The sequence below is a fragment of the Gopherus evgoodei genome, unplaced genomic scaffold (genome assembly GCF_007399415.2).
Source record: "Gopherus evgoodei ecotype Sinaloan lineage unplaced genomic scaffold, rGopEvg1_v1.p scaffold_33_arrow_ctg1, whole genome shotgun sequence".
Taxonomy (NCBI): domain Eukaryota; kingdom Metazoa; phylum Chordata; order Testudines; family Testudinidae; genus Gopherus; species Gopherus evgoodei.
This window is the reverse complement of record NW_022060005.1, coordinates 934,460-944,938: the sequence shown is the minus strand read 5'-3', so window position 1 is coordinate 944,938 and position 10,479 is coordinate 934,460. Positions and strand designations below refer to the sequence as shown.

General features: G+C 41.5%; 1 protein-coding gene across 1 annotated transcript; it reads right to left on the bottom strand.

Moving 5' to 3' along the window:
• Positions 1-233: 233 nt before the first annotated feature.
• LOC115641224 (olfactory receptor 14A16-like) lies at positions 234-1,169 on the bottom strand. Its single transcript, XM_030544290.1, has one exon. It carries the CDS (start codon positions 1,167-1,169, stop codon positions 234-236), a length of 936 nt encoding a protein of 311 aa, XP_030400150.1.
• Between the last annotated feature and the right edge of the window lie 9,310 nt (positions 1,170-10,479).

The following is a 10,479-nucleotide window of genomic DNA, read 5'->3' as shown; positions in this document are numbered from 1 at the left end:
TTTCCACTCGTGCACATACTTTACACCCATTTAACTCTACAAATGGGCCAGATTTTCTGCTGGTGTAAATCACCCCAGCAGCAGTGACATCAGTGGAGTTAATCCCGATTTGCATTGGTGCAACTGAGATCAGAATCAGACCCGGTTGTGTGCAAGCTGTTTGGTCATGGAAATAAGCTACATAAATGAACAAATACAACATAAGCAAACTTTTATTAGATAAAGACAGAAAATTAATTCTTTGTGAATTGCCTACACCCAGTCAGTCTCTTCAGGGCAGCTTTCATCTCCTTGTTCCTCATGCTGTAGATAATTGGATTCATGATTGGTGGCAATACAGAATAAAGAATAGCCATCACAAGATCCAGAGCAGATGGGGAGCTGGAGGTGGGTTTCAGGTAGGCAAAGACGCCAGTGCAAACAAACAAGGAGACCACAGTGAGGTGAGGAAGGCAGGTGGATAGGGCCTTATGTCGACCCTGTTCAGAGGGGATTCTCAACACTGATTTGAAGATCTGAACATACGACACAGTGATAAAAATAAAGCAGCCTAAGACGAAACATATACTAAAGGCAATAACCCCAACTTCACTCATATATAAGTCAGAGCAGGTGAGCTTGAGTAGCTGGGGGATCTCACAGAAGAACTGATCCACCATATTATCTCCACAGAACGTCAATGCAAATGTGTTCCCGGTGTGTAGCACAGCGTTGAGAATCCCACTGATCCAGGCACCAGCTGCCATTTGGACACAAGCTCTGATGTTCATCATTCTCTCATAGTGCAATGGTTGGCAGATGGCGACATATCGGTCATATGCCATGACGGTAAGAAGGGCAACATCCTCTCCCAGCAAGAAGACGAATAAAAAGACTTGAGTAACGCATCCAGCATAGGAAATGGACTTGGTGTTCATGAGGGAGTTGGCCATGGATTTGGGGATGGTGACAGAGATGGAGCCAAGATCTACAATGGACAGATTCATCAGGAAGAAGTACATGGGAGTGTGAAGGTAGTTGTCGAGGGCTACAACCACAATGACAAGAAGATTCCCCACCAGAGATGCCAGATAAATCACTAGAAACACCACAAAGTGCAAAATCTGCAGCTCCCGAACTTCAGAGAATCCCAGGAGAAGGAACTCAGTCACAGTGGTTCGGTTGGACATTTTCTTTCTCAGGACATGTCTCAGGATGTCTGCAGAGGGAAGGACAAGACCAAGGGCCAGGATTAGATCAGTAAAATAACTCTCCTTTTGTGAAATCCATCTTAATTTCCTTGAGTCAGATGCTTAGCTTGTGAAGATTGGTGTAATATGGGAATGAGGATGGGGAAAACAGCGCCACTGACTCCAATCGAGTTACTCCTGTTTTACACTGGGGTGAGAGAAAGTAGAATCAGCTCAATGGACTCCAGTGCAGTTACTCCTAATTTACACCAGGGTGACAGAGAGGAAAAATAGGAACGATTGATTTCAAGGTATTTGTTAGCTCTGTCACTCAGAGGTGGGCGAACTCTGGATAACAGTGTTGCTATCCTCAGTTTACAGAGGGATATTGGGGATCTTCCTGGCCAGATTCTGCTGTGAGGTGCATTGAGGCAAATGTGGGGTAATTTCACTGCATGCCATGGAATTACTCCCCCTTTATACTTCTCTAAACTGGAGCAGCATGTCACATGGAGGTGACCTATCCCAGTCATAATTACACAGTAAACTTGAGTTAGTAATACATCCCAGGAGCTCTGGTTCCCCATCTCCTGTTCTAGCCAGATTTCCATGCTTGCTGTGAAAGACAGACATTCCAGCTAGCCTCCTGCTTCTCTAACCACTCATCTAAACTCCCTCCCAGAGCTTGGAAGAGAACCCAGGAGTCCTGACTCCCAGTTTGCCTCCTGCACTAACCCAGTAAATCTACAGGCCAGGAGTTCTGGCTCTACCCACTGGACTCAACTTGCTCCCAGAGCTGGGAACAAAAGTGACATGTCATGACTCCCAGTCCCGTCCTCTAACGACTGCATCAGCCTCTGTCCCAGTGACTCTCCATTGCCATCAGCAATGACTGCCGAGAGTGACAATGGAGAGTCATTGGGCTAACGAACGCTAGTGAGAATGATTCTCCAGTGTGGTACTTGGGGCACTCACCTGTTGTCTGGAAGAGTTCAAGTCCCTGCTCAAGTGACTATTTAATTATTCATAAAAAGTGGAGCAGCTTCAACAGGAGAGACTGAGACAGTCTCATTTCAAACAGCACGTAGCCTAGCGGCTCAGGCACCCTCCTGTAAAGTGGGAATTCAAACCCCTTCTCATCATCAGTCAGAGGGAGAGATTGAACCTGAGTTTGTCAGAAGCCAGCATAGTGCCCTAACCACTTAGCTTCAAGGGCCTGCTCCAGAACCTTATGAGAGACAGAAATAGAACACACACACACACACCCCGTTCTGGTTCCTCCTCACTACAAACTGGACTGAACTTCCGCCCTGAGCCTCACATAAAACTCAGGAGGCCTGGCTCTCTGACCCCGCAACTCTTATCCACTAGACCCCAATCTCTTTCCAGAGTTGAGGATAGAACTCAAGAGTCCAGACTCCTAGTCACCACTACGCTAACCCCCTTGACTCAACTGCTCTTGCAGCAATTTAATAGACAGAAGTAACAGTAAATAGAGAACTAGACACAAATTGATGATAGATGGATAGATAGATAGAACAACAAACTAAGAGAGAGAAACATGTAAGAAAAGAACAGATACAGAGAATGCGAGAGAAACAAAGAACTAACAAAAACTAACAGATAGAGAAGTAAAAACAAACTAATTGAGAGAGAAAAGTACAAACAGACAGACAGCAATAACAACAAACTAATGTATACAGAGAGAAAAGTATCAATGAGCTGATAGTGTTTGTCACAATTTTTGGACTACTTTAATGTAAACTCCTCAATCCTTTCTAAAAAAAAATCTGTCAATTTCAACAATTTCCCCACTCCCAATAGAAGGAAACGGATGCACAGATATTCTGCCCTCTCTTTCCTAAGATACATTTTTTGGACTGACTCAGTTTCCCATGCCCAAATTGAACTAAGAGTGAAACTATAAAAAAAAAATCACTTACAATTTCGTCCTTAAAGTGCCACTGTGTAACTCCCAAATATATTTAATTGCAAGAGCAAACTTATGATGATGGTCAATGTGGAATCTTCCCAGACTGAGATGTCTTTTTTCCTCCAGCTACACGCTGCAATTGGTTTCCCCTCTCTCTGTAGCCCCATACACACTGCTCTAGCCACCAATCTCTCTATCTAATCCTCTTATCACTGTTCTATGAGAGGCCGTTCTCCCACCGCACTGAGGCTGAGCTGCTGGAAATACACTGACAGCTCATCTGCAGATAGCACAGATGTGTGTCAAAAGGGCTGATGCTGCAGGAAGGTGATTTATCCATGTCTGTTTTCTAAGGGCTTGTGGGACTCACTCCCTGGAGCCCTTAACAGTCCAGAGGCAACAATTAATTTCTCTTACCCTCTACTTCCCTGAACAGATTCCAGAAACTAAAATAATCAGAATTACAACAAGGCAGCAGAGTCTAGAGGAAAGATTGTGAGGCAAACACTGCGGACATAGAGGACTGTACTCCAGACATCTGTCATCAATTCCTAGCACTGCTGCTGACCTACTATGTTACCTTGGGAAAGTCATTCTCTGGGGCTGTCTTTTCCTTCCCACCCTTTGCCTGTCCCTGGTGCAGAGACTGTGTCTTACCTAATATAATGGGCTTCTCATATCAGGTTCAGTCATCAGATAATTAATTATTAAAAAGCTAAGGTCCAAGGTATCCTGAGATCTGAATCCAACTATTCCTCTGACTTTGTTCAGTCCCTTCACTGTTCCATTCCTCAGTTGTCATCCCTACAATGGGGTAAGAGTTACAACTTGCAGTAGTTGGAATAGTTGGAATAGTTACAACATCTACCAATGTGATATATGTCATCATGTGCCAGCAATGTCCCTCTGCCATTTACATTGGCCAAACCAGACAGTCTCTATGTAAAAGAATAAATGGACCCCAATCAGATGTCAAGAATTATAACATTCAAAAACCAGTCAGAGAACACTTCAGTCTCCCTAGTCACTCGATTACAGACCTAAAAGTTGCAATATTACAACAACAAAAAACTTCAAAACCAGACACCAACAAGAGACTGCTGAATTGGAATTAATTTGCAAAATGGACACCATTAAATTAGGCTTGAATAAAGACTGCGAGTGGATGGGTCATTACACAAAGTAAAACTATTTCCCCACTTTTATTCCTCCCCTCCCCCCGCATTCCTCTCAACTTCTTGTCAACTGCTGCAAATGGATCATTACATAGTCAGCAAAATAGACAGAGGACAGATAGATACTTAGACATTTGGTTACCTCTTATTCAGTGCTCAAAGTATATTCACCGGGAAAATAAAATAAAATAAAATAAAATAAAATCCCAGCACACCTGTCCAATTGCTTTGCATATGAACATTTGATAGACATACCTGGTCTGTTAATATGTGAATACAGAAATGCCACTCACTTTAATAAAATCACCATAAATGACATAGGAGTTGTAATGATCCTCAATCTGCACTATGGTAAAACCCTGTTAAATAGAAAGATCTGGTTACTACATTCCTGTCTGATGTCTCTTTAAACCAAAGTTCACTGTTGTAATGATTGTTTTGTTTCTGATATTTACATGGCAAGGATTTGTAAACTTGTTAAATCTTCCTAAATAAACAGTTTAAAAAAATGGGCATGTTGATCAAGCTGCCAGAGAAAAGTTCAGCTCCTAGTTTAGACTGATATAAATTTGGAGTAAATCCACCAACACTAAAGTAGATCAATAGAAATAATCAGGATTTATATAAGTGTGAGAGAAGAATTATGTCCATTCCTAAAAGGGACCACAGAAGTTTGCATTGCTCAGAGGTTAAAAAAAGTGGCATTGTCAGTTGAAGTGTAAAACAATTGCCCTTTGGGAAATGAAATATTTTGATTTTCCAGTACAAAACAACTTTTCATTTATTTTTTTCCCCTTAATTTTACTTTGAAACGTAGTCAACATTGAAAGAAAATGTTTAGATTTTGTCAAAATGAAACCTGAAACAAAATTTTTTTTGACTTTTTGATTCACCTGAAATTTGGAAAAATAGCATTTTCAGTTTGACCCACAATTATTTTTTTTTCTGATTTTTCAAAATTGCCAGTGAAATGAAAAATCTATTATTTGCCCAGCTCTATTTGGATTTTCCTCCAGCATATCATGGGGAATTTGATGTGCTAGATTATGAGCAATAAGGAAGGGGGAAGGTTACTTTTATTATGTTTAATAGTTGCCATTTAAACACACAGGCAAACGCTCACATGAGCATTGATGCAGTATCTTCCATAGACTGATGCACACACACACACACCATGATTCTCACTCACACGTACCACAAGCAGGCACACATACATCATGCAACATGCAAACACTCACTGTAACACACCAGCCTGAATGCACCAATCACACTCTTTCCCCCAGCACAAAAACAAACATAGACACACACTCACTGGCTCTCACACACAAACACAACACCTTTATGTCCCAGTTTAGATGGTGTACTGTGTATAGTGATGTAACAAAACAAGGAACCAGATCTGAGTTTGGCATCAGTTTCCACAAATTCTCTGGGCTGAGAATTGGCAATGCACAGAGTGTGTGTCAGGGGAGTGTCTACAAACCCCTCACACAACCAGCTCCCCAGTACTGAAATGGAAACATGGGAACCCACTGGAAATCTGCTGGATTTTTGGTGCTGAGGTACTTGCATGATCTATCTCTTTATTCCCATACATAATCTGTTGGCCACTGTCTTGAACCTTCTGTCTGAACTATATCCATCACTGTGACATTTGAGGAATGTTTAGGGCTGCTGTCATTTCTCCTACATGAGAATTTGTATTTATATTGCCCTCAGAACACACCCAGTATTACTGTTACCTATCTTTGGTGGAAAAGTGGCAGTTCTGCAAAATCTGCACAGGGTCTGCCTTCTCCTAGAGTGAGGCCAAAGCAGTGTGGTGGCTTATTTTTCTTACCTCCTTTGAGATGCTTTGGGGTCAGATGCCTTTTGTGTATTGGCTCCAGGTCTATATTTCTGGGTAGCATTTTTGCCATTCTCCAAGGTACATGAAGGAAGACAATTGGGTTTGGAATATATGCAGCTGATGTATTGATCTATAGTTATAAATTGCTGAACAAGTCTATTTAGGAGCCAAATTTTGAGTTACTTATATGTGTTTAATCAAGCAAGACTGGATGAACCAAACTGGCATCTCAATATCACCAGAATAAAGCTGAAGTGATTGGAGTTACTTCGACTTCATCCCTGAGATCAGAATTTCCTCCATCGGGAGTTTTGCCTGAGTAAAGATAGAGTGAAAACTGTCCACCTCATTGTGCCAGTTTTGCAGTGGTGTAAGCCCACTGAAATCAGTGGAGTTATGGTGGTATAAAACTGATATAATGGAGAGGACAATATAGATCAAGGACTTCAAGATTAAAAAAAAACCACACACACAACCTGGTTACTATTCCTTATTCATGTGCAACATTTGAATGAGAATTATGCACAATGCAGACAACAGCTTTAATCTTTTAGGAAAACTAAACTAATAGTTCACCGTTATGGTCTTGTATTGCCTATGCAATGCTCTTTCCATTGCTACCTCTATAAGTAGTCTTGGAAGAATCAGATTTTTATCATAAATATTGGAAATGTTGATTTCACCATACACACACAAACCAGTGAACAAATATTTTCTTCAACAATCAACATTTCCAGCGAGACAAAGTAAGAAAAATGCTGCTTGAGAACTTATGAGTGTTTGATTTAAGGATATTGACTTTGTATATTTTGACATCATGTTGAAACGTTGTGCTTTCATAGTTCTCAAGTTTTAACTTTTTGAATCTCCACATGTACTATCATTAAATAACTATTGTCTGACCCCCTTCATAATTTCCTGTAACTGTGAAAATTTAAACTGATAAAAATAAAAAAATGCTTAATGATAAACATCAATATTTTCAGTAAAAAAAAAAAGAAATATATATATATATATATATATATATATATATATATATATATATATATATATATATATATAACAATTAAATACTGCCAAGCCTATGTATAAGATACTAATGTCTATGGTCAGGAGTCTTATTTGCATTTTATTTTGAAAAGTAGCATCTAAAGGTTTTTTGCCTTTGTTTTTTAAAGGAATAAATTTCAGCCCTAGTTCAGCCCTCTTCTACTGGGGACAAACCTTCTTTGAATCTCCAGCATAAATTTACTCATGGCCAGCTTATCCGCATTAGTTCCTGTGCCAGCATTTTCCTTTAGCATCAATAACTCTTCTCCCTCCCTGGTATTTATCCTCCTGATCTATTTATAGAAAGTGACCACATCTCCTCTCAGCCGGTATTTTGCTCGGCTAAACACGCCAAATTATTTTAGGGTATATTAGAGAAAGAGAATCAGGATCATTTCCTCTGTCATTCTAATCCTGAGCAGTGCCTTTCTCCTGACTCCACAGGCAGGACATGATGTGCTGAAGAAGAAAATGTCCAACTGAACCACCGTGACCGAGTTCCTTCTCCTGGGATTCTCTGAGGTTCGGGAGCTGTAGATTTTACACTTTGTGGTGTTTCTAGGGCTTTACCTGATAGCCCTGAAGGGGAATCTCCTTTCTATCATCCTTGTAGTGCTTGACCACCACTTTGACACCCCCAGGTATTTCTTCCTGATGAGTCTGTCCATCCTGGATCTTGGATCCTTCTCCCTCACTGTCCCCAAGTCTGTCGCCAAATCCCTACTACACATCAGGTCAATTTCTTATGGTGGATTAATTTCCCAAGTCTTTCTCTTCATCTTCTTCACTGTGGTTGACTTTGCTTTTTTCACCATCATGGCATATGACTGATATATTGCCACCTGCCAACCACTGCACTATGAGATTATAATGAATAGTAGAGCTTGTTTTCCAGATGGAAGGCAGTGTCTGGATCACTGCAATTCTCCTTTCTACACTGCACAATGGGAGCATGTTTCCACTAACCTTCTGTGGAGGCAACATGGTGGCTCAGTTCTACTGTGAAATCCCCCAAATATGCAAGCTGGCCCGATCTGACCTGAACCTTGGTGAAACTGTGGTTATTTACTGTAACATATTTTTAGGGTTAAGCTGCTTTGGTTTTATAATGGTGTCATATGTTCAATACTCAAAACAGTTCTGAGAATCCATTCTGAGCAAGGCTGGCATAAAGCCTTCTCCACCAATCTTCTTTACCTCATTGTGGTCTCCCTGCTATTTTGCAAGGCTGCTTTTGCTTACATGATGCACACCTCCCGCTCTCCATCTGGTCTGGATCTTGTGGCATGTGTGCTTTGTTCCGTGGTGCCTTCTTTGATGAATCATAGAATATCAGGGTTGGAAGGGACATCAGGAGGTCATCTAGTCCAACTCCCTGCTCAACGCAGGGCCAATCCCCAACTAAATTGTCCCACCCAGGGCTTCGTCAAGCCTGACCTTAAAAACCTCTAAGGAAGGAGATTCCACCACCTCCCTAGATAACTCAATCCAGTGCTTCACCGCCCTCCTAGTGAAATAGTGTTTCCTAATATCTAACCTAACCCTCCCTCACTGCAACTTGAGACCATTACTCCTTGTTCTGACATCTCCTACCACTGAGAACAGTCTAGATCCATCCTCTTTGGAATCTCCTTTCAGATAGTTGAACATAGCTATCAAATCCCCCTTCATTCTTCTCTTCTGCAGACTAAATAATCCCAGTTCCCTCGGCTTCTCCTCATAGATCATGTGTTCCTGCCCTCTAATAATTTTTGTTGCCCTCCGCTGGACTCTTTCCAAGTTTTCCACATCCTTCTTGTAGTGTGGGGCCTGTCATAAACAGATAAGAAAAGTTAATAGAACAGAAGTGCTTCATATCTCTTTGCCTGGAAAGGGTTAACAAGAACAGTGAGCTTGGCTATCACCTGATCAGAGGACCAATCAGAGGACAGGATACTTTCAAATCTTGTGGGAGGGAAGTTTTTGTGCTGTGCTGTTAGTTTTGGTTGTTGTTCACTCTGGGGGCTCAGAGGGAGCAGATGTGCTATCAGGTTTCTCTCCAATCTCTCCAATACAGGCTCTAATAAGTTCAGACTAGTGAGTACTAGGTAGATAAAGCGAGTTAGGCTTATGTTTGTTTTCTTTATTTGCAAATGTGTATTTGGTTGGAAGGAGTTCAAATGTGTATTTGGCTGAAAGGAGTTCAAACTGGTATTTTACTGAAAAGATTTTAATTTGTACTTGTATACTTAGGCTGGGAGGGTGTTCCCAGTGTCTATAGCTAAAAAACCGTGTACCTTTTCCGTCTTAAATTTACAAGATCATTTTACTGTTTTTCTTTCTTTAATTAAAAGCTTTTCTTGTTTAAGAACCTAATTGTTTTTTTTTTATTCTGGTGAGACTCCAGGGGACTGGGTCTGGATTCACCAGGGAATTGGTGGGGAGAAAGGAGGGAAGGGAGAGAGAGAGGCTGATTTCTCTCTGTGCCAGGATTACTGTCTCTCTGAGGGAGAATCTGGGAAGGGAAGAGAGAAGGAGGAGGGAAGGTACATTTTCCTCTCCGTTTTGTGATTCAAGGAGTTTGAATCACACAGTGATCTTCCAGGGTAACCCAGGGAGGGGAAGCCTGGGAGAGGCAACGGTGAGGGAAAGGGTTTACTTTCCTTGTGTTAAGATCCAGAGGGTCTGGGTCTTGGGGGTCCCCGGGCCAGGTTTTGGGGGGACCAGAGTGTACCAGACACTGTAATTCCTGGTTGGTGGCAGTGCTACAGGTTCTAAGCTGGTAATTAAGCTTAGAGGAATTCATGCTGGTACCCCATCTTTTTGGACGCTAAGGTTCAGAGTGGGGATTGTACCATGACAGGGCCCAAAACTGGACACACTACTCCAGATGAGACCTTACCAATGTCAAATAGAGGGGAATGATCCCTTTCCTTGATCTGTTGGAAATGCTCCTTCTTATACAGCCCAAAAAGCTGTTAGCCTTCTTGGCAACTAGGGCACACTGTTGACTCATATCCAGCTTCCTGTCCACTCTAACCAGTAAGTCCTTTTCTGCAGAACTGCCTGCCTAGCCACTCGGTCCCCAGTCTGTAGCCATGTGGTCCGATCATCTACAGCATGAGGAACAAGGAGATCAAATGTGCCTTGAAGAGACTAACTGGATGGAGGTTATTCACCAAAAATAAAATTTCCAGATTTCTCCCATGACCATGGTTTCATTCTGTGTTTCCTCACAGATATAATCAAATGATGACATTATTGTCTCCATGGGAATGTTATGTGCAATCTTTTTTATACAAAATGATGTGTTTACAGTGGTAA